Here is a 26348-nt window from a genome sequence, read left to right on the forward strand (position 1 = left end):
ATTAAATAAAAATTAAATTATTTCCTTAACTATCAAGGAATCAATTCGATTTCCATATTTATTAGCAATAAAAAAGGGAAATGCTTTGTGCATTTGGTCGTTTTTGTATAGACTTAAAGATTAAGGGGTTTGTTTTAATTAACAATAAATCAAATTATGTACATATGTCGTGTAATTCATTTTAATTTAAATTTACACGATTTCGATATTTAAACATTTTTCTACTATTGCGTAACAGGCACACCAGGCACACAGACAACTCAAAGAGCTACATAATACTAAAACAAATGCGATCATACATGTAATCGCGAGTTTGTGTGAAATTGGTGAAAACAATTAAAACAATAAGGCTTATCGCACACACTGCACGCTTGTGAAACTTTTTTCGCATTATTAGTAGCTATTTTGTTGGTTCGCCCAAGTTTCTTCTCGCATCATAGCAACCCACACATCTCCGCCGAATTAGCTTTCCATTTTTCCTTTCAATTTCCTTTAGGAGATGGTCTTCTATTGGCAAGAGGTGTCGCCGTCGTGGTCGAGTGGGTACATTAATATGTACGACTTTGTCTGTTGGTTCGTAACTGTCAACTTGTTCTGGACATCAAAAAATCCTGTAAATTCACTGTTATATACACTATAATAAACAACCACACCCTCTTATCGTCGCTGTAGAATGATATCCTCGTATGTTCAGAGAACCAAACATTACAGGAAACGAAAAAAAAATTCATTTCATCAATGTTCTTTCAATATTATTGTATTTTTGTCCATAGTTTTAGATGGTAAAAAGGACTTTTTATTAATAACATAAATAAGTCCTTTCTCCATGATTATACCAGTTACATGACATAAGAGTCTAAGAATAAAAGAAATAAAAAAAAATAATATTTAAAAAAAACTAAAAAACACGCTTTTAAAGCACATCAAACTAAAAAGTGAAAATAATTCCTAATTTAGGCTGAAAATATGGTAATGAACAAAAAAGCGTGGGTTGCTCTGTAGACGAAAAATATGGCACAGAGCGCACAATAGATACATACATACATACATACATACATACAGGTGAAGCTAATATAAAGCGTGTAAAAATAACTGGTTTGTTAACATACAAGGTTATCATTATACAGTGGCGCAACGTTGACCACGTTTGATCAACGAAAACTTTTGCACAATTTGCGAGAGAGAATGGAAATTTTTTCTTATAATTTATTATCAACTAAAATCAATAAACACCTTACCACTTGACACTTACGTATTCACAAATCCTAGTCAATGGGAAAAATAAACGGAATCACTTAAAAAAAATTACATCTTAAGTACTAAACTTACGTGAGTTAATACAGCACTTTACCTGAAAGAGAAAAATACCAGTTAATTACCTTATTGATACCTAAATATAAAAGCGATGAATAAAAAGTCAAACTCTAACAATAGTGCCATTATTGCATAAACATAAAAAATCCCTATTACTTAAAAACACTGTTATTATAAAATTTTAAATGTACTCATATTCAGAAAAATTCAAATTAGGAAGTCGTTATTCCTATGATTTTTGACCTAGACAATTGCCACTAACACTTTGGTACTTCTAGCTGATGCTTCCATAATTAATGATTGTGGTGCCCGGTGACATTCAATATCTGGGAGTTCATCATTTTAACGGTCACTTTGCAATTCCGACGCTTTCGTTTAGAGCAGTACCAGACACTTCTCCCTGTGGAACTAGAGTAGTTCGTAGAAAATGTATAGCCACCGATTCTTAGTAAAAAACTATTTTCACCGCAAGGTAAAACCTCGTAACCTGAAAACACAATTTATTATTTTTCGAACAATTATTATGTCTTTGCAGATTTATCTTTTTCCCTCTACCCAGCTTTTTTATGTTACAATAATGCAGCATTTGGATCGTTACAGATTTTAGGATTTCAGAAGCTTTTTCCAATACAAAAATTTAAAAAGAAATACTTTGTAATAGTGTAATCAAATAAAATCTTAAATATTAACAAAAAGGATATCAATATATTATATTACTAATCGATTTATTTACTGGACACTGCGACAACGTTGTAGGGTATTTACTGTTTCGTGATGTTTCTAATACAAATAGGTGAACTACCTGCTGTGCCTGACACAGCCCGTCAACTATTTAGGTCTAAGACATGACAATTACCTCACGATGTTTTTCTTCGCCGTATGACCGAGTGTTGAAAACACACATAGACAGAAAAACCATTGGTGCACAGCGGGCGTTCAAACCTACACTGAGTATTTAATATAACTATGTATTTGATTATCATTCACTTAGAGATTTAGATATGAGAGATGTAAAGGTAATGTTTGTGAGGAACTCTGGTAACGGACTGAATCTTTTAAATAATCTAAAATATATATTATACTAGCAGACCGGCCAAGCGTTGCTGTGGCTAAGGTTTCTGTTATATTACATAGTAGTAAACTATTCAAGGGAAACGGTAGGAGAACACCGTCAGGGGACCACCATGCTTTTTTGATGGTTATGCCATTAAATTGTAGCTTATGTGAAACGTTGGTACTTTCAACACAGCGCCATCTGTTAGAATTGTGACTATCAAATAATAAACAAATATTTTGCAATAAAATAATATTGCGGGTATAAATTGAGATGTAAGCTATCTTTTAAGTTGGATCAAACTACACGCGGTGTGCAAATTTTATTGAAATCGGTTCGGTAGTTTAGGAGTCCATAGCGGACAAACAACGTGACACGTAATTTATATATATTAAGATATATGTCTTATATTATAAATTATATTTTCTTCTGCGATATATGTTTTTTATTTATAAATATTTCTGGCTTATTTACAAAATGTAGCAACATACTTAATACTTATACGTATAATATAACTTAAAAACCAATATTTTTATTTTGTCTTGTTACCCAGTATAAGCGCCAAAATCAATGTACCTTTGAAAAACTACCATACAATTGTGATACAAGTCTGTGATACCTTAAATGTCAAAATTTGAAATCTACTTTAAACTTAAGGCTGGATAATCAGTCGGGACAAATCATTTTATAGAGATAAAACTCCGTATTTTTTAATAAAAAAACCATTAAAAACTGATTATATTTAAACAGTAAAAACTATTATCGATTTACCACTAATTAATGCAAATATAACAATTTTGAAAATTATACACAACGTCGTTTATAAAATATTTTTTGCTTAAATCGTAGTTTTAAAACATTAAAGGTATTCTACTTAATCGTAACAATACTAAGTGGAATGTTTAATATTACATTCGATAAATAATTTTATTATAAAAATATTTTATATTTAATCTAATCGTTAGTACAATTAATAAATTCATATCGTTATTATTAAACTGGATCTAAGCTGAGTTCATTAATCTTAAATAATTGTAATAAATTATTAAAGTTAATAGGGTTCCATAAAAATGTCTTATTTTTTCTATAGTTAAAATTAGTTTGCTCTACAAACTATTATTAATCATTTAAGGTCAATGAACTATGCATGTTACCTTTTTCAACATTGAATTGGCCCCAATAGGTGGCGTGGAAATCGAGTCAAATTCTATTTAATTCAATTCAAAATTATTGATTAACAAAGTACAGCCTAATCCAATCAGGCAATTAATTATAAATATGGTTTATAATATAGTTTTTTTTATTTAATAGGAGGCAAACGGACTGGAGGCTCATCTGATGTTAAGTGATACCTGCGCCTATGGACACTCACATAGCCAGAAGGCTCGTGAGTACGTTGCCGGCCTTTATAAGACCCATTCAACAGTGTATTTATGAAAAAACTCAGATATATGTATAATAGATGTATACATTTATAAATTTATACGCTATGTATGTAGCATAAAACTTTTATTCTACAAATAAATAAATTCAAGGCTGGAAACTAAAGCCTTTTTCGCCTAATTAAATTAAATAAATTAAACATTTTAACTAAAGCAATTGAATATATACTCACAACTTGACAAAAGACGAATAACATTAATTTAGTTTTAATCAATAAGAAGTCAAGAAACTTGGTCGAACATGGTTGCAACTTACACCTAATTATGTGAATGTAGACCAGTCGTGGAGACCACCACGCCATCTATCGTCACCGCGGAGGCCTTACACTTAAGCTTATGTTTCTTCGAGCACGTCCACCTGATTCTGTTCCCAGCTAGCGACCGCGAATGCCGACAGAACTTATGGCCTCCAACGTAAATATTTGTAGAATCACCCCAGTATCGCTTACGAAATAGTGTCCGAAGAAAATCTAAAAACAAAACTCTAGTTAGTAGAATGAAAATTCCAATAAAGAATGTATGACAAAATTATATAATTTAATTTATTGTTATTGTTTTCTACGTTAATATATTATTCATTAATATTTTAGACGCTTCGATATAGAATATTATTTATATTCAGAGCGTAGATCTTATGTTGTGTTAGTAACAATTCGTACTTAAGTTGTAATAATTGTTAATAAAATAAGTAGTCATAATTGTAGAGAACATGAAAGTCAGTCTGAGAAAATTTTTAATTTTAGAACTAAGGAAATAGATGCATACATTCAAAAATAAACATATAGTAGTCTTAATTCAAATTAGTCGAGTCTTTTAATACTACAGGAACATTTCAAATTTTAATTGAAGGCTAGTTTTAGGATAAGTCAAAGTTTTTGGTTGCTATTTTATATCAACACAAAATTCATATATCTGCGAAAATTCGCGAAATAGTTTTAAATAATAATTAGTAATAAATAGATTAATTAATAGTTTACCATATTACAAAGTACATTATGACGAACATCAATATGGTTCTACTTAATACTTAATACGAAGCTTTGTCGAAGTTTCCGTAACAAGAGAAGACTAGATATATTTATAAAAATACGGAACTTTTTGGCGTGAACTAAGCTTTCATAGCTAGATAATGCTTTGCCTTGAAATTTGACGAAATTACGTATATTATAACAATAATATAATACTTCATAAGACAAAACTTTTTTTGCAGTCAAGTAAGAGTGCGCTTTGACTTTTTACGTGACCAACAAACTATACAGACTTTGTGTCGATCAAACATGATTGTATACTAGACTTGGTCTAAACAAAATCTCTACATAAATATTATACTGTAATGATGTATTAAAATCGTCTTGAATGATTTTATAAGTAAACGAACTAGGAGAAAAATTATTTATTCTTTAAACACGTTTTAAATACGTGTTATAACATTCTCGTTTATCCGTTTCTATATTGAACCAAAAGGTAAATACAAACTAACATTTGTGTTAGTGATTATGATTATGTTTCATTTTATACACAACATAATCAAGACCAGTTGTGATGAAAGCCATACACCCGATTTTCTTTTGAATGCAGCGCCATCTTAGTTTATTTCTCTCATTTTGGTGAACCGTAAATTTATTTCCGTTACATAATAAAAACAATTTTCCTTGGTCATTATATCCGAATTTTACTGAAAATTAAATTATAATTAACATCATGATTTATCATATAAGGAAACGAAACGGATACATCAATTATTATTATTGATAAAAGTACATAGAACAGTTGTTGAAGTACTGATCCATTCTAATATCAAGAACTTTTCACAAAGAACAAAAAACTTGAGACAAATATAATGTACGTTGTGTAAATTTTGTATTTAGGGGGTTCGCAATGGATCAAAAAATACTAATATAATAATAATTTCATTGTTTAATCACATGTTTATTTCTTGGCATCACATATTAAATACAAAATTATTTCGAATGCATGGCAAACACAAAAACAAATGGCTTTCCGCCCTCTGGCAATGTTTTTGGGCGGTATCACTTAACATCAGATGAGCCTCCTACACGTTTACCCTCTGTTATATAAAAAAGGGTTTGGAAAACCTAACGTTTGCTATCCATGGCAAATGGTAGGTAATTAACCAAATATAATTTGGAAGAAATAATACTGTTATATTAAACTGGGTTCCAAAGTACACACATACAAACGAACCTAAAAATAACTTAGTAACATTCATTTGTTCAAATCCTGATTAGACTTTCAAATCACAACGTCAGCGCTATTGACAATTTACATACTATCCTACAAGGCTCGTACCAAACAATGGCGTGTTTCGTTTTTTATTAGCCACATGTATTCAGACTACCATATGTAATTAGTTTTACTTCCAATTTCATTATGAAATAAATATTTATTCACAAACAAGTCGTTCAATGGTTGTGATTATGACGTGTTCGTAAAACAATTCCATTCATAGTGATGATGAAAGCTTTGCATCCTATAGTTTTCTTTATACACCGCCAGCGGACCTTATCTCCCTCGTTTTGGTGAATCCTAAATTTCTGACCGTGCATATGTAGGTACTGCTTTCCGTTTAGTGTTAATTCACGTGTGACTGAAATCGATAATTTTAAATAAATTTACATACATAAAATATTCGAAGCTTGTTAAATGAAACACGAGCTAATTTAAAACAATTTAATATAAAATTAGTTATCAGACTTTGTACAAGAAAATGAAAATACTTTACATACTCAATACGAATTTCTGTGTCTAAAATATGTATGGACTTTTGCGTTCTTCAATCAATAATAAAACATTTAGGCCAGTCATTATAGACATTCGAAATCGAAAATTTGATAATAATTCCAAAAGTTTTCAAACTTCGGTCAAGTGAATGGTACATTGGGACGACAATAAATCTCATTTTGCAACCTTGTCCGCAGTCCGGAACATTGTTAAAATTGCAATTAAATTAATTTTTGCTGTATGGTCGTGAAAAAAATTCCAAAAGTTCTGCAAACTTGGGGAAGTTTTCGATATAATATTTCATATCACGTATAAAATTTGCAGGTTGGTTATTTATTTTATTTTCGATATATCTGTCAAATTTGCAGAACTTTTGGAACGTTTTCCTTCAGTTTAATAAAGAAAAACATTAATTTTTAATAACAAAAAATGTTCCGTACACTTAGGTTGGTTGCAAATTTTATACGTGATATGAAATATTATATCGAAAACTTCCCCAAGTTTGCAGAACTTTTGGAATTTTTTTCACGACCAAAACTTATTTTTAACAATGTTCCGGACCGCAGAGCAGGTTGCAAAATTTTATAGTTTGTTTTAATACCACTCCCGACCTTACATCAAAATTTGAAAACTTTTGGAATTATTATGAATTAATTGTCTTGACTGACTGGTCTAATTACACCAATTGTAACCTATTAATCTAATTACACTGTTATCTATTGTCTCTTTTTGTCTGTATACGCTATGACAGATATTCGTGCTTTATGTATTAATGTAAGGGATAAGTTTATTGCTAGTTTTTTCGTTCATTCTACTCTCTTTATTTGAAAACTTATATATTATATGCATATAACTTGACGTTTATAAAAAATAAAAATAAATATTAATTATTTAATTGACACTTTTTGAGGCAACTCTAACTTATCGCTATACTTAAACAATAGTAATAAGATTGATTTAGTGTTTATAAAATCGCAGTTTCACGACTTAAACGAGAATGAAACATCTGTATCCAATATTCTTTGAAAAATAAATATATTTTAATAATCAAAAGGTGTCCAATCTCGGTAAAACTTGTACAATAGATTGACGATATTTATAATGTAAAAAAATACATAGCAATTCTAGTATGGTATGGCAGCGCTGTTTTATGGAAAATGTCATTCGTTATAGTATTCTAATAAAAATTTCAATTCTCTATAAGTTCACGCTTCTATTGCGTGTCACTCTTTAAGCATAAAAAAATACCAATTCACTTATGCGCTTAAAGCGCTAAAAACTAGATACGCAGCGCTTCATTGGTGCGTCATAAAATAAATCGCTTTGTTTGTTATTGGCCTGTATTGCATCTATGCTCCAAATTACATCTAATAACAGCATCATCTCTAGTTGTCAAAGAGGCGTTACAGCCTTGACTCTTTCGGCTGCATACCCAAAAAGTCTTTTTATCAGTACTTCTTCCTCTCTTTTTATTGTACCTATACAGTCCCATCAATAAAACTGGCTTACCATAGCGTGACATCGTGAAAGTAGGTCCTGTAACATATTATATTTGTTAATTTTATTAGGAAGACACCAAGACAGATTACTTCGATAAAATTACAAATTATTGTTTAAAATCTATAATTTCTTTGTTTATGTAGATCATAAAGTTCGAAAAACGGATAAACCACAAAATTTACCAATATTTAACATGCAATATAACATTTGGAACACAGGAAGTTTATGATTCAAGAATAAAGTAGATATTGTTTATATCTGCTTTATTCTTGTAGGATATAAAAACCTGAGAAAAATTACATAAAGACCTATATTTAAATACCTGATGTATGTCGATACCTCCTAAGTATACTGAGTCAACTGACATTGTAGTAATTTTATCGGAGAGCCATTTTAAGGCAAATTGTTTATATTTTAATGAAATCAAACTAATTCGGAATAAATTAAATGTTTTTTTAATAAAGATTGAAAGCTCTTCCTTTAGTATAACATGATTTTGCTGAATTTTGTTTTTAAATGATATTTTATGTACATTACTACATGATACACGGGCGGAACTCAATAGTAAAATGGTTTAACTACCAGTTATTTTCATGTACGTTGTACATCAAAATCCATAGTTTACACATAAATATTAAGAAATATGATTATCATTTTATTAATATCATCTAAATTTTGGTTATTTTCGGGATTTTTTGTCTCACTCAATAATAAAATGTTGAAATAGCCACACTTGACTCATTATACTAGGAAAATACTTAGCTATGTTAGTATTTGAAACCTCAACGTATACTGGACTAATATAATTTATCGAGGCTTTTTACTTATTTTATTTCTAATAACTTACGAAATTAATAAAGGTTAGGAAGAAGTAGACTCATTAACAAAAACAACGCATTTTAAAAAATCACAATGTTATTATAATTAATATCGTTATAATTAAGTAGGACCCCTTTTTGTTAACATTATTAAATGCTACAAGTTGAACAATTCTACTAAACAAATTTTCAATGTAGTATCATTACAATTTCTTAAAAAGTAACAAACATCAATAAAAATAATAGGAACTAAAAATGGTAACTTACGTAAAACATTATTAATAAAAAGAATACAAATGAATAATATAAATTTTAAAGTCTAGGAAATTCTAACGCTCCATAAATAGCTATAAGGTTTATCAAAATAACAAAAATATTAAAAGTTTAATGAATCAAAAATCAATCTGAATCACTTTCATCTGCTCTATTAGAGTTATTTGGAATCAAATTATTAAAAAACAAATGATACTCCTTAGGAATCACCAGCTTCTTACAAAGATCCATTAAGTCTTTGTACTTATTTTTGTCAATAGGAATAGGTCTGTGTAACATGCTTATTATTTTCATATATGTGACATTGTTCACAAACATCTTTTTTTGGGTTTATGAAAACCTATATTGATATTTTTACTAATTATATCTCGGTATTGTCTCACGGTAGTCGCTTTAGAAGAGTATTTATTAGAATCAAACCATTCGATATATAACTTAAACATTTTTGGGAAGGATAAAGAGCCCTCCAGATATTTTTTACTGGATTTTTCGCGAGTATAATGTGACTCTACAGGAGAAAATGCTTCAACGTGATCTATAACACTGCGAACGATATCGTCATTGATAATCTTTGGATGATTTATATGTCTACCACGCTGATCTCTTTTAATAAATCCATTTCCTTTATCGGACTTTTCTAATGCTGTATAAACAAAATTAAAACTAATAGAAAGGGTTCTCAAGAACATAGTTTTGCAAACTGATATTTTTGTAGTCTCAACATTATCTCCTTGACTGTTTGGAAGGTAATAAGAAATAGTGTGAAGACGTTTTGAATTTTCTTTATCCACAGTATATCTTTTTTTTTCAGCTTTTACAGCATACCTTGCCAAAAAATCCCACTGTCTTGAGTGGTCTCCAATACTCCAAAACATATCAAAAATTCTTTGCCGAATATTTTCTGTTAATTTCTCACTGCATTTCTTGCGACAAGTTGCGGGGCAAGAAGATTTCATAATTTTCTTATCATGTACTCTTCCGTTTCTACTAACATATTCCAATCCTCTATTAACGTTATATTTCCTCTCCTGATCCTTCCATTTTTTATGAAAACGTTCTCGTAGCCTTCCTTTATCTTTTTTAGCATCGGAAATGCGCTTACGACTTTTGGCGATATTGGACGGTGAGTATGTGATATCATTAATGTCAGATGCAGGGGAGGCAACCGCAGGACTATCAATTAACTCGAAATTAACAGGTGATGGAGCAAAAGAATTATACGGCGATGGTACTGGAGTAATATCACAATAATTTTCTATAATTCTATTCTGGAAGGGCGAATGATCTGGAGTGTTTTCTATGACTGATGGCGATCGGTCTCCTTTTTGAATTCTGTTATCAACATTCGATACCCAAGGCGAGGAGCAAGGAATATCATCTGGGAATAATATGGAAGCATTAGAAGGGACATTCTGCAATACATCCTTGCTATCATTCAAACCAATATCATCAAGTATTGATAGCTCTTCTTCCGTAAAATTTGCATCAGGTGGCAATGGAGACTCTAAAAGAAACAATAATTTAAATTAAAAACATTAAGTTAAAAAGTTAAAAAAAATATATTATACCACAATTAAAACAAAACTATCAAAAATTGTATTATTACATTATTATAGCCAGATAAGTCAAGTGTCTTATTTATAAAGTTTGTTCGCCGTATACAGGTGTAAATGTAGTTGTATCAGTATACGGCGTAAGCGACGTGAAAAACTAGCAAAAGACTAGAATAATTAAACAAAAATAGCAAAATCACACTATATGTAACATAAATAAAGTATATCAATATAACTTACCATCTTCATCCCTGTTTTCAATTATATCATCGATTCCTGTGACATTGTTCATTGTATCACTGGTATTATTTACATTATTATTAAGTAAATTTAAAAATTTTCTCGCCCTGTTTGACTGCATTCTATTACTCATATTAATAAAAACATAAAACAATATATGACACATACGTCCACATTTACTTTATTCACTATTTTTACGAAACAAAACTATTTACTAAACTGGTGGTGTGGTTAACTTTACAATCGAACCATGGGCGTTTTCAAAACGTATGGGAAATCTATACGTTCGTAACATCATAAAACTTACAATGTATATGTTACAGCAAACTAGCTTAATTAGCCATTCAATTAACAGCCTAGCCTCTAACTACCTCTATTAACTAAACAGCGCCGTTTAACTAGCGGCCTAAAAGATTTTCAGCCGTAGCGTTTGTAACAACATTTAATAAACTGGCTGGCTACTACTTTGGCCATTTGCGATAGTGACCTTGTGGTAATCGAATGGCCAATTAAGCTTGTTAGCTACGACATATATATGAATACTACACAAAACTATCGAAAAAGTTCCTTTTTATACAAAAGAATAGGAGAAATAAATGGTGTAAATCTTGTATTTTGTACGCATTTATTCACGTAATAAATTGTACTAACGCAGTTAACGGCATATGCTAAACGTAGAATGATAAATTAAATGTCTTGAGGCTAAAGAATATTTTAAAGCAGTTTTTATTTCACGAAATAAACAATAAATATTTCTATATTTTGGTAAATCTAAGACTTATATCTCGGTTTTACATTGATTTGTACAATACACATTTACAGATTTAATAATATATTACTGTCACAATCACAATTCTTTATCTAACAGATTAAAGCGTGTTTTACTAAGCACAGCTAGTATTAATAAAATTAAGTATGATTGTGCTGATGTAAGACTTTAACAACTTCTCCATCAATGCTAACAACTGTTGCCCGACATCCATGTCTCACTCTGCAACAAATCCATCGAGCCTTGCACCCCTTGCTTGAACTATGTCGAATGAACTTGAATCCATTGAAGAAGAATGCCGGATTTCCTTTAAGATTTTTCCCAATGAATGCTTAAATAAAATACATAGAAATTACTTTTAGAAACAAATATTTACAGAGACAGATCTACTGGAAATCTACTGGCTGTAGAAAAAAAAAAGAGCCCCGTTATTAAATATGTTTAAATAAATGTTAAGTATAGTCTGAAAAAATAAACAAGGCAATTTCAGCATTATTAAAGTCGTCAGCGTGTTAACGTACAATAAACACCATGAGTCAAATTTCACAATTTATTACTAAATTTTTTCAAGCGATCAATAAAATACAAAACAATAAGTATAATTTCATATTCTGCAAAAGCCATCGTAGAAAACTTATCAAATTATACGCAACCTAAAAACTAACAACTACCTATATTGCTTTTTATTTAATTTTTAATAATGTCATATAATTGTTACCTAGAATTAATATACTGTAATATGAATTCTTAATTGCACGATAAGGTTAATTTCAGTAAAAAACTACATACAAATTTAGAATGTTAGTACAAATTCAGAACTGTTCACTAAAATAAAAATATTATGATTTATATAAATTACAATGAAACCACAGAAAAAGGCACTATTAGGGATAACTAATCAATGACACAATTATTTCTTACATTAACAGTAGCACTCCATTCGTTCTGCTCTGTGGCTCTAGACAAACGATAAACAACAATGTTATGTAGAATATAATATACTATGTTGAATAAATTTATTTCGTCAGAGAAGTAAAGTATATCTGTAATTTTATAATGTAAGTTTTTCATTTGTCTAGAGACGCTGGCGTAGTGAGTCGTAGCAATGTCCAGCGTAGCTACGTAAGCTACGCGTGTAGCATATTGCTACGAATTGGTTATAGCTACAAATAAATTTTAATGCATTATGCTTTTCGAATTTAAAACTAAAGTTTATTAATATTTATAATCTATTAAGGCGAGAGTAGATCCGGTTAATCTTAGAATCTATTAGCAGTAGTATGTGCCACGGGATCGTGAAGGCCCCAGACGCGAACAATAGCATTGTCCATTGTATGAAGAGAAGCTCTGCATCCCGATTTTGCTTTCACACACACCCATCTGGATCTATTCCCTTGTTTAGTCACTCGATTGAAGCGGTATTTTCCAATTATTATAACTGTGTTACCCCTTTGAGACAGAGCAAACACTGGTTTCAGATCTGAAAAATCATATTGAATTAGTAGGGTTAACGGTACGCACAATCAACGTATAATAAAATCAAAATAAGCGTTTTTTAAGGAAATTTTTGTCGCGCACCACCGCTATGTGGAGCTGCCCACTGAAGTATTACCGAACCAAGTTGACTTAGGGTCCTTCAAGAAAAGAGCGTACCAATACTTAAAAGGCCGGCAACGCACTCGCGAGCCCTCTGGCATTGAGTGTCCATAGGTGGCGGTATCACTTAACATCAGATGAGCCTCCTGCCCCTGTTCTATAGAAAAAATCTATACGCGATTAGAATGATTAATAAAACAACACAATTTTTTCTTGAAATTTAATTTTAATTATTTGATTCACATTCACAAAATTCACAAAAATACATTATACACTTTTAGTTACAAGTTTCTAAATTTACTCGTATTAACAATCACGAATGGGCATGATATATTAATCATTTATAATAAAGTATGGTCATATACCATATACAATGTAGAACAAAACAAAAGACGTCAAACAGTACATTCATTTTGGACAAAGGAAAGTAATAACATGTCGTTATATGTGTCAACGCGTAGAGTAACGACGTAATGACTAGAGATCCTGCTAACCAATCACAAACGAAGGGAATGTGCAATAGTTCAACCTTCGTCAAACACTGCAACCCCCCAGTTATGACTGTCTTCTTATGTGTCTAAAGAGCTAAAAATTTACCACTATCCGAGTTCGGTGGGGTTCTGACAATTTCATGTTTATGGTTGCATCTATTTCCTAATAGGAAGTTGCTTAACCGTAGATTTTAAAGGGGTTTAAAAAGCAAATGGGAAGGTAAGTTAGCATTTGTGTTTCGTAAACGGATATTGACTGTAAAATCAGCTAGAATGTCAAGCGAGATCACGATGAATATGCTGATTTCTTACACCTACAACCTCATTTTTTAGTGTCGTCATCCGAGCGTTGCACCGCCATTTATTACATTTCCACGATATTTTGTCGCCATTTTTGTAGTTTTTATGAAACCGAAAACCTTGGTGTATCAATATTGTACTCCCGTCTTCTCCAGGCCCAAAGTAGAAGTCTACCGGATTACCTGAAAACACACAATATTACCAAACTTTCAGAATATGGAATTGATTTAAAGCGACAATTGTACATATTTTTATTAATTTAGATAAGATATTAGACTTTGTAAATTTATTTAAAAAGCTTCTTTTTGATCATTTTAATTCTGCCTCTTACTTAGCTCTGCTTATATATATTAATTATTGTGACTCAATTAACCTTTTGATTGGCTTTTAAATTTGTGTTCATACATATTTTTATTTATAATTATTGTTATTTTTTTCTTTATTTTTTTCTTGTTATAGTAACGTGTTATTTTGAGTTTTTTTTTGTTAATTATTTTTGCATTTCTTGTACTCTAACCCTCTGTAGGTGTTTCTTTTAAATTGTTCCACATTAGAGTTGCCTGGAAGAAATCGCTTGTTAGCGATAAGGCCCCCTGTTGCCTTATAACTTTTGAAACCGGCTTTTTTATTTTTGTTATGTGTATATTTTTCAATAAAGTAAGAAAGTATAAATAAATAAATAAATAATTTAACAATTATTATACAAACTTATGACATAAAAAGTTACCGATTTTGGATTTGATTTTTAAGTTTGTAAATAACATAGGTACAGTTTAATTTTTTATTGACCGGTACCTAATTTTATAATGAGATAACAATTGACAATGGGTTGATATAAAAAATATTGTACGCATACTAAGTACTAAGATAGATTTATATAGACTATAGAGCATAATTTAGAACAATATCAAACTCAAAAGTTATTTATTTCATATATAAATACTATTCACTACATAATGATAAATAAATGTAATCAAAAATGCATTTCCGCTCCAAATCTGGTGCATTTGTTTTTCTTACTAAACAACATATCCATATACTTACCTCAAATATATATTTCATGTTTAGTGCAACTAAATATATAACATCTACTAAAACAGCATGTGTTTGATTGGTTGGTGGATTGGTTGTTGAATTTACGAACTCTTCAATAAGTCAAGTTATTTTTTTATTAATCCAGCGTCGCAACCCCACTATCCCTAATATTATCGTAGTTATAAGCTCATGTTTTAAACAATTAAAACCAATTGTTACCCAGCTTCAAAAAAAGTGTTTTATTTAAAGATATCCATACAACAAACGCCACCAAACTTAATTCAAACTGTAGACACTAGCAACTTTAAAATTATTCATCGAATTGACTTCAACGTCGAAATAAAAGTTTTAAGCTGTTGTATTAATTTAATATTTTACCTTATAATTTTCATTTTTTTATTTTTATTATCTTATTAATACTGTTTAATACCCTCTAAAAATAAATACTTTAAATCAATTGATTAAATAGATATTTAACTCTTAGTTTAACATCTAATATGACTAGATAATGGAACATTTAAGAGATCATATGATGTTTTAAATTGATAAATAGACACATATTTACAATACGATAAATTTAGTCATACTCTGAGGCGTCCATTAAATTATACCTAAAGAATAATCCAATACAGCTTTGAAATTTAAACACGAACTAATTGCTTTTAATACTAAAAATCTTATAATATGTTCCCTCGGAGTAGTCCTTTATTTTTGTGTTAAATCATAGCTTAAACACAAATTAAAGATGAAGCCTTTAGTTTAAAAAATGCCATCAGAGCAATTTAGTTTTTATGAATAAAGGGATGACTTTAGCTTCTCATTAATGACTCTGAGTATGACTGTTTCACATTATTATTAAATTTCCCATCATTCACTATCTTAAGCATGAGAGATACTTATATTATGTAATATTAATTTAGATAAATTATCACAAGAAATTGTTTAATAATTTGATTTCTTAACGACTATCGATGTTTATTAGGTGTGTATACCATGTTTAAAACATTATAATAATTATCTTCGTATAAGAGAATACTGACTAGTTTGTATAAATAATAAAAAATTCGATTAAAACGCGGTAAATTATTACAATTTTAATTCCAGGCCGAACACGCGCCAGAATAATACCATATATGTATATATATATATATATATATATATATATATATAAAACTAGCTGACCGGGCAAACGTCGTTTTGCCATGTCATATCATTTATAATAAAAAAATAGGGGTTGATCGTAGAGGGGTGAAAGTTAGGGGTTGTATGTATTTTTGAATGCTGTATCATAAAAAAATTGAAATTAAAAATTTTGTCAAAAAAATAAAAAATAAAATTTAGGGGTGGACTACTCCTAACATTTAGGGGGATGAAAAATAGATGTTGGCCGATTCTCATAGATACCGGAAAAGCAAAGCGGATAAGCAAATTTCATCAAAATCGGTCAAGCCGTTTCGGAGGAGTATGGCAACGAAAACTGTGACACGAGAATTTTATATATTAGATTTTAGATTAATTTACATATTTCCTTAGTTTCACGAAATAAATAATATTATATACATATATATACAGATACCCTTGACCATCCAGGCTACATCTAAATTTACTAAAAAAATATATTTGGCCCATTTAATGGTAAATTACATTAGTAAAAACGTATAAGTAGTTTTAGTAGAATATATAGCAGCTGATTTTATTCTTTCTTTGGATACATAGATGTGCATGTATGTGCCTTTCCGTCTATAACCTCATCTTTGCTCTGAAAAAAAAATAAATAAATAAATAAATCAGTATCATTAAGCAATTTCAACCAACGAATATATTCAGAACATTCAATAGAACAACTTACACTAACGATCATTGTTCCCGGACACTTAAAATATTTATAATTTGAACATCGCCAAGAAACTGCTCCATTTTTATATGTTTTCTGTTGGTAATATCTACGTCTTCCATACACAAGGGACATTTTTGTCATTAGTGGCACGTACTGAAGCGCTTCTGAAAAAACGAAAGACCTACTCATTCTCTTATAATGCAATCATTAATAAATACAATTATTTCACATACACGCCTTTTACGCCGAACAGATACCACGGATCTTCAGGTGCTACGGTGCTGATATACCTCTCTCGCTTCATCCTCTTTCATGACATTCACAATGCATGCTTGTCGGTTATGAGTAATTAGTCCACGTATGTACGACGAGGCCTACCCGACTCGACCACCACGACCGACTCACCATCCACGATTACCTTGTATACTCTACATTTATGCCGTTTCTCATTCTTAATTTCAACGTGGCCAAACAACCTAAGCATTCCCTTTCGTATCCTTCTCACTATGCCTTTTTTACACTGTTCACGTATCTCTATTTCTATTACACCAAACATACTTTTTAACGCTCTCAATTCAACGGCATTTATTCTACTTTCTCTTTTTCTCTGCCACACCCATCATTCACTCACGTTAAGGTTGTGACAATCCTGAGTGAGAGTCGAGTCTAATTTGATATATCTTGCCTACACGAATAAATAAATTGAATTAGTAAATGATTCTCGTAATATACTTTTGATTGATAACATTCTTCTGTTAATCAGTTTTAATTGTGATTTGTTTATATTTTACGTATTTTACTCTTTTGGTGCAATTGAGTTAAAATCCCGGGGTAAACAATCGCTTGCTTTTTTAACAGCAAAACAAAGTAGTATAGAAAAATAATAGTCCTAATACGTTAGGGACGTTCTACAATTATATTTGATTGCATTAAGTAAATATGTTACCTTTTGGAACTTTCTTCGGGTCTGAAGTAGTCTCAAGTAATACTTTATTAGCCTCTTCATCGGCACAACATGAATGTGTTTTTTGGGATACTACTTTGTCTCCCTAAAATTATTACAAGTCAAGACCAAATTATATTTCTGTAGAAGACGGATCAAAATTAATATTTGTCTAATAACAATAAAATGGCGAAAAGCTAGGAAGAGTCAGTACGGAAAGAGAACCGTCGTGGGATTTGCGGAAGTTACCTTTTTTGTTGTGTTGACAAGTTACGTTATTACACTTCGTCAATAATAATTTTGATACATAATAAAAACAAATTCACAAAACAAATTGTGTATATTTTGTGTGTATAAATGACTCCTAGCAAATATCATATTTCTCCACACCGGTTTTATTTCCGCACGAGCTACTAAAGTAAAAATAGGAATTCATGGTTTATTATAATTCCTATTTCAGAATGAATTTCAAAACTTCATTTATCATTCGTACCTAATGGTTACATTACGTTATAAAGATATTTTAGTAAATTTTGTTAAAGTATTAATAACAATTACAAGAAATTTTAATTTTAATGCAAAACAGGTTATAATAAAAAGTAGTCACAGGAAACGTTACTTCCAAATAACGATTAAGGAACGAATACAGATATAAAAGGTACGTAGTAAAGGTATGAAAAATACGTTTTCGATAAACTGACTCTAAATCTTACGGGCGAAACTTGTAGCGAAACCAGCAAAACGAATAAAAACATACCAAAAGATTGATCTTTCCGTTACAATTTGAATTGATGTAATTCGTACAACGCCAGACCACGGTTCCATTTTTGTATTTCTTTAGAAGATGGTACCTGTGGCCTTTGTGTAATAATGCCTTACTCTCTAATAGACCCCGTCTCACTGTGACGTATTGAACGGCATCTGAAAGAACAGAACATATAATACCTGTTCATACGGATGGGTTTCACACTGTTTTCACGATGGCTATAGATATCTTATATTACTATCACATATCAGAAAAATCTTGCTTTAAATGCATATACACAAGAACAGTTAGTTGGTCAAAAAAATATATGAAATTTCTTTGGGCGGTATCACTAAACATCAGCCTCTACCCGTGTGCGCAAATTCTATAAATAAAATTAATAAAACGATTAATTAAAATATTAAATTGAGTATATCCTTTTACATATTACCGTAGTTTGTAAGAGTTTATTAAATACTACAAGAATAAAATAATAAGTCATTGAAAAATTTGAAATTAATTTATTTACGAAAATTCTTTTATAAATGAATAATGTGCTTGTTATTATGGCAACTTGATTATATTTTTATGTAAAACTACTTAAACTTAATTAATTAAAACACGAGTTTCATTAATATGTTTTATTAAAAATCAATTAAATAACATAAGCTTATGTTAGTAAATGAATACCAAAAATTAGTATATTAAAAAATTGTGACAATAAAAGTAAAATATGGATGTCATATATCAAATAAAAAAGGTTATTATTGTTATGGATCTCATTACCTAAATATTAGTGCAATAACTACTAAACTCCATCGGAAGTGTAATCATACTTTTCTAAATTCAAAAATCGAATGTTAGTACATTAAGGGTGGGTTGTTTCAAGCCTACTAAACTTCTTATAAAACATCGAAAAGTGATCGGTAATTGTTTCCATGGCTACCATTTATGTTAATAACATAATCACGTATAAATGTTGCAGCACTTTTCAAGCATCTTGTAAAAAAAAATACTTTGGCAGAGAGTTTGTAGTAAGTTCTTCAAACGCGTTCCACAACGCACTTTTAATTTGTCGATAATAATTTTTAAAATGTAATTTTACATATTTATAAATGTAATATTTGTTACTGTGATATTATGAATAACACGTTATTAACTTCAATCAGCGTATAATAATAATGCCGATATCATTAACATGGTTATAGTAAATTCTTCCAAAAAAATTGTATTCTTGTAAAAATTAACAATTATTACGCATAAAATTCTTTTAATATTCATGCAACGACATAATTTAACGAAACATTTTTATTACGTTAATCTCATGTAACTGCGTGAAATGTCTCGTTAACGGCTTGAAACAACTCATCCTAATACAAAACTGCTCGTTATAACAACTGTTGATAATTATTTATTAAAACACTTATAATAGCCCTTCTGGTAGTCCAAATGATTATGTTCCTTGTCGCTGACTACCTCATTGTCTACGGTTACCACTGTGCCCTTACACCCACTACTATGTTTCACACAACGCCAGTACACTTTGAACCCGCTCACTTTACGCAAACCAAATCTGAATCCTTTGTAAAGCAACATTTTTGATCCACGCTCCGTTTCTATCACCGTTGGGGCTGAAATAATTACATAATTAACACCTGATTCGAAAAGCACTATTAAATCTAAATTTACGCGCAATAATTTGTTGTGTAAATAAAATAAATTAGATTTCAAGAATAAGTTGTATTTCTTCAATCTTATAGCGACTACGACGACGTATGCTGTATACGAGTAGTTCTGGTAGATTGCGAAAGCAACCCAAGTTCCTCTGAGATGGTCTTGTTGGAAGTGCCCAAGGTGGTTTTATTGGGCAAGGTCTTCTCTGAAAATCAAAGCGTGGAAGAGTGCGCGCGATGTGTTTTTATATAAGTCAAAATTATATAAAAAAATGCTGTTAAAAACTGTATTGAAGACGCATTCTCGTTTTTACTAATGACTTGTCAAGTTTAAAGTGAATCTTAAAACAATTTACTTATTAGAATATTTATTATATGAAAATAAAAACAAAACGTAAAAGGGGGAGCTTTTATTACCCGTTAAATGATGAATAATATGAAATACCTTAACAACATTTATTATCACATTGTAATTTTACATTTACAATTACGAATACAACAATTTATTTTTAAGTATATTTAACAACAGTAGCTTTACCATAAGCTTGATTAAGTTATAAATGCTAATATTTTCGTAATATATTTGTATGAACTTCGCCCTAATATAATACGCACAGTGAATGTAGAGGAAAAATTTATATTATGTACACAAAGTATGGATACGTTTATTACATTACATAACCTTTTAATTAAATGCAATTTTCTGAATACTTTCAGAAACCTTTTCTTTAATTCTTCATAAGCCTTAACAAGAATATCTGAGCCTTAACACATATTAAATAAAGGTAAATTTATTTGAAAGTAGATTGTATACCGTTTATCATTTCATACTAAACTTAAATCCAATGAATTTAAAATAAAAATCGCTTCACACTTAAATCTCAAGAAGCTTACACTAAAGCGCTATCCACACATTTCCGGGAACTCGTCCCGGCCTTGCTCCGTCAGGGACGGGGAAAAAATCGGTTACGTACAAATTGTATGAACTTATACACACAGCTCCGTGTCAGGTTGCGGTGTCACCACCGAGCGTGCTCCGGTATACTGACACGGCCGGGACGAGTTCCCGGAAATGTGTGGATAGCACTTAAATGCCTGTATTCACTTTGATTAGTGATTAGTGCAGATGATTAGTGATTAGGAGAAAACAAGTGTGAACAGCGACTGATAAGTGCAGGTGATTAGTTGGCTGCGTAGTAAAGTGATTAGAAGTGTGTTCTATTTTAACTGCGAGTAGTGACACCCTTCCCCCTCACTCCCAGCGTGCCTGCCAAACAGCTATCGACAACTGAATTTACTTAACAGAGCCACTAAACAATACACTTCTGGCACTACACACCTGCACTAATCATACTTAATTACTAATCACTTACACTCGCCACTAATCAAAATGAAAACATGCATTAAGGAAGTGATTAAAATTATGACAATGACAGGACGTCTCCAATGGAATGTCAAAAAAGGCCATAGCGCCTTGATGAAATCATAATTTAGTTTTTAATTGCGATATACGTTTAGGAGCGGGTACATTCAAGCTGTTGAAGGTCTGTATGTGGGTTTGCGTCTGGTGGATGAGTGTGTTTATTATGTTTTCCAACGGTCATACATCCAATAGTCACTACAATCGCATGACACTGGCGATGACGGCTCTCAGCACATAGCCACTTGACTCGGGAGGAGCACACCGAGTGTCTAGTGTACCAGTAACCACGAAGCCTCATTATACGAGCTCCAATCTTCGAGGTGAAGAAGGTTGGACGCTCTGAAAAAATGATTTTATTAGAAGCTTATTAAATTACGGTAATTCATTAAACATAAAAAAAACTGTTACTAATGTTCTTCATATGTTAGCCAGGTCGTATACGTAATAGATATATACAGAAGTTCGGTAAACAAACGTTTCACAAAATAGCTTAAATGCCATAGCAATTAAGGTATTTGTAAAGGTCAATTTAATACAAAGTCAAAGAACACTCACATTCGGAACTTTAAGAAAGAAAACATAGAAACAAAAAATGTTTTTATTTATCACAACACAGAGCATCAGTCAATAGTGATCATGCGATCGGAGGAGGATTTATTATATTATTATTTGCGTTAATAATGAAATATATTTTTGACACTAAATATTTATATTATTAATATCGTTTTAAAGATTCGATCTTTGACCGATTGAATGTTCATTTGTTTCAAGCCAAATTTACTTCAATAAACCTGACACTATTGAATTATACAGTAATACAGTAACACGGTAGGTTGGTTCCGCGTTCTAGTAGTTGCGTTGTAGTAGTAATCTCGCATAACGCGCTTCTATGACCCCATATAACGCGTTATAACTTTTCTGGTTAAAGGGGATTTAAATCGAATATTTAAAAAAAACTATGTTAAGAATGAAACATGTGCATAAAGATCATTATAATTGTCACAGTATAGAAATATAAACTGTGCGTTGTATGGTGGAATATCCGTGTTATACGAGGGAATGAAATCGCGTTATATGAAAATGAGTTATAAGAGTACCGTGTTATAAGAGGGTTACTGGACATTACTTTTCGAGTTCGCAGAACCCTGGAGATGTCAAATATTATTTAAAGGAAACTTTACATTTAATATTTTTTTTATTACAGGAAATATTTGTCTACGGGTGCCCATCAATCAACGTCAATCTTAAATCGTCTTAAAATCTTTAATAGAGGTAGTGATTAACCCCAGAGATATATAAAAAAAATTTATTCACTCAAAAATTCTTACATCCGACCATGTTGAAAAATGCAATGATTACAAGTGACCTAAATCATCGTGCATTAAATAATTAAAGCAAATCAATCAATTCCTTTGGGGGGTGACAATGATTATTTTTTATTTTAATAACTTCATCATGGAACGTGTGTAAATAAGCGTTACATCCATTATGCACCTGGCAACACCGCCATCTTGTCTTTGGACCCATTTGTCTATGTTTACGATATTCGTGTCCATTCAAATATAAAACTGCAGTTCCACGTTTCGTTTTGTAGCGAATCGGTTCTGCAATAAAACATATCGTTACAACCATTATAACTACAAATATATTTTACAGTGTATTTTAATTAAACTCTCCGGGTAGCTTCGTCACTGGTTCCAAGGTTAATCTAAAGGTAACATTCAGTCAATTCACTGACTCACATATGTCGTAATCAATATATACGAGGTGAATGGGTACAAAAAAACCTAATGATAACAATATCGGGGTATACAGTTTAGCGTTGGCGTTTCGAATCTATCATCTACGTCCAATTAATCTACATTAAATATGCTAGAAAAGTGAGGCATCGCGCGCGGTCCACGCGGAAGCGCCGCCATTTTGAGGTTATTTTTCAACGTCGAGATGTGCAATTTATATAAATCAATTGGTCTTAGTGAATCATTCCAGATAATAAATAATAAAGTTATATTTTATGAAAAATAACTTTATTGACGTATAAAACGTCAATAAAGTTTGATAGAAGATTAGTTAAATAAACTTAATATAAACTAAATAACCTAAATAAAAAACTAACTCTTCCAATTGTGTTAACATTCTCATGTAACAAATGAGTACTTTGAATGAGTTAAAACGGTACAAACTGATTTATTTTATACTCTTTACAATGATTTGCCATTTGCCAGCATTATTATATTTGATATATCATATTTCATATAAGCCTAGCAAGTTTGAAATGTCTCGTAATGTTTATAAGCTCAATTCTTTAAGACTACTTCCCAATTCGTACATTCCCAAGAGTACATGTACTACGCATTCCCGTTTCATACTATTAATTTAAGTTGTGTTATTAGGTGGATGGTTATGATTGTTATTGACTTTAATAATTTCATTTTCGATTGTATATACGGATGCTTTACACCCCGATTTTTGAACTCGACAACACCACCACCGTACTTTGTGTCCGATTATTCTCTGTTTCCAATACTCATATCCATTTAAGCATAGCTTAGTGGCTCCTCGTTTGGATGTAGCATACAGTCCTGCAAATAGAAATTTGTATAGTTAAATGTGACGTTAATTTTTTTAAATTAATTAAATAGCCACAATAATAAAATCATACTTTAGTTTAAAGGAAACAATTTTTTAACGGATTTAAGTTATGGATTATTATAAATTTACAATTATTTTACATAATTTTAACTTTAACCGACGTTTCGCGTGGTTTATAGCGTGCGTGGTCATGGTGATAATAATACATAACTTAAATCCGGTAAAAAATTGTTTCCTTTAAATGAGAAAAAGTTACGTCAATAAAAGCGATACTATACTTTAGTTTTTTAACTAGTTTTATAATTATGTAAATTAGTAATTTTTTAATAGGTGTCTAAAGTAAAAATTCAACAAACAGAAAAATAAGCAAACACTTTGCAACTGTATTAACTTTAATTTTTTTTTTAAATATATAACCGACATCAAAATGCACGTTCTAAATTGTCTCTTGTTCCATCAGTATAAGGCTCTTATCGGCAGCTATAGTCGCGGCATAATTGATTTGGTCTTCTCGCTGCATTATTTATACAATACATGGATCTGATTTTATGAATTTCCATACCACATAGGATGCAAGAAACGTATGTATTTATTTATTATGTAATCCGTAGTATACGTGACATTTCTTAAAAGCTACAATACAATAATTATTATAATTACCCAAAAACAAAATTTTTCTTAAAACCTTTTTTTTTTCATTATTAAAAATGTCTAGGCTCTTTCTTCAGAGTCGGGAATTATTAGTAAGTATAACGTCACGTATGTCAAATACTGTATTACCTCACTCTCACCATTTACCTCAATGTTTGACATTTATAACATGAGGGATTATTTTATTTTTATTTATTTACTAACACTTCGTTGCATCACAATTTAAACACTGAACATAATTAAATGAAAAGGAGGGCGGGAACTGACGGATTGGATTATAACAAATACTTAAAGTTTTGTATAGCATAAACAAAATGCTATATTGAGTCTGTGCAGAAATGCAAAGTGATATAATTGTTAATTGCTACGCGCCATTTCAGTAATCACAAAAAATATTTTTATTTTTCATAAAAGTATCAAAATGATTATGTCGAACTATAATCACAGCGTTGGCAACACTGAGGTTAATTTTGCACTGTAGCGACCACAAACCCCACGACGGTTTTTTTTTTCAGCTAAAAGACACTCACTCAGATTCTTCATCTAAAAAATAAATCAGTGGCGCTACAACCTTTATAGGTCGGGGCCTAAGACTTCTGTACCTGTTTCATGATCATTTGACAATCTAACAGTAATAATAGCCTCCTGTACCTAACACACGCCGTCGACTTTTTGGGTCTAAGGCAAGCCGATTTCCTCACAATGTTTTCCATTACCGTTCGAGCGAATGTTAAACGCGCACATAGAAAGAAAGTCCATTGGTGCACCGCCGGGGACCGAAACTACGACCTCAGGTATGAGAGTCGCACGCTGAAGCCACAAGGCCAACACTGCTCATCTTCATCTATAAAAGTTAGTAAAACCACGTTGTTCTAATACTAATATAATTCAATGTTAATATTATAAGGAACATTGTGAATAATACTATCATGATAAACTTATAACTTATTACAACATTATCTGTGTAATCTACTTGTAATCGACTACAGATAATAAAATGTGTCTGTTCTTGTTCATAGATATTCTACATGCAAATAACACTGTAAAATTTCACAAAAAATAAAGACATTTAAATATTACATTGACCCAAAACCTTAACAGTTCTTTACGAATTTAAAGTTATCATAAAACGTCATTACATTCATATTTAAAGGGTGGGAATAACAAAAAAACTCACCCTAGCTGCATATACTGGAACTCGAATCCATATACCACAATCACACGTACACACACGCACACAAACACGAAAATTACTAACACAATTTACAGGCACAATTGGTTTACTAGGCAGAAAGCTATTTTGAAAAGTGAAGTATATATTTTATTATAATTAAAAATTTATCACACTTAAACTATT

At 30.8% G+C, this 26348-nt stretch overlaps 1 protein-coding gene across 15 annotated transcripts in view; it reads right to left on the reverse strand.

Annotated features, from left to right (window-relative positions):
- The window catches only part of LOC125049347 (protein tramtrack, beta isoform), a 357718-nt gene that overhangs the window by 166155 nt on the left and 165215 nt on the right, over positions 1-26348 (reverse strand). Inside the window, exon 5 of one of the 15 annotated variants that reach the window (XM_047648564.1) lies at positions 4054-4280. The exons of 10 other annotated variants lie outside the window; for them this stretch is intronic. In XM_047648564.1, the coding sequence (XP_047504520.1) occupies positions 4069-4280 (212 nt within the window). In that variant the 3' untranslated portion in view covers positions 4054-4068. Of the gene's footprint in view, positions 1-4053; positions 4281-12241; positions 13186-19984; positions 20284-20720; positions 22088-22330; positions 23353-26348 lie in introns of those variants that run through there. 4 more of the 15 variants (XM_047648557.1, XM_047648554.1, XM_047648542.1 and 1 more) reach the window with 4 other exon arrangements.

This window comes from Pieris napi, chromosome 5 (genome assembly GCF_905475465.1).
Source record: "Pieris napi chromosome 5, ilPieNapi1.2, whole genome shotgun sequence".
In the NCBI taxonomy this organism is placed as follows: Eukaryota; Metazoa; Arthropoda; class Insecta; order Lepidoptera; family Pieridae; genus Pieris; species Pieris napi.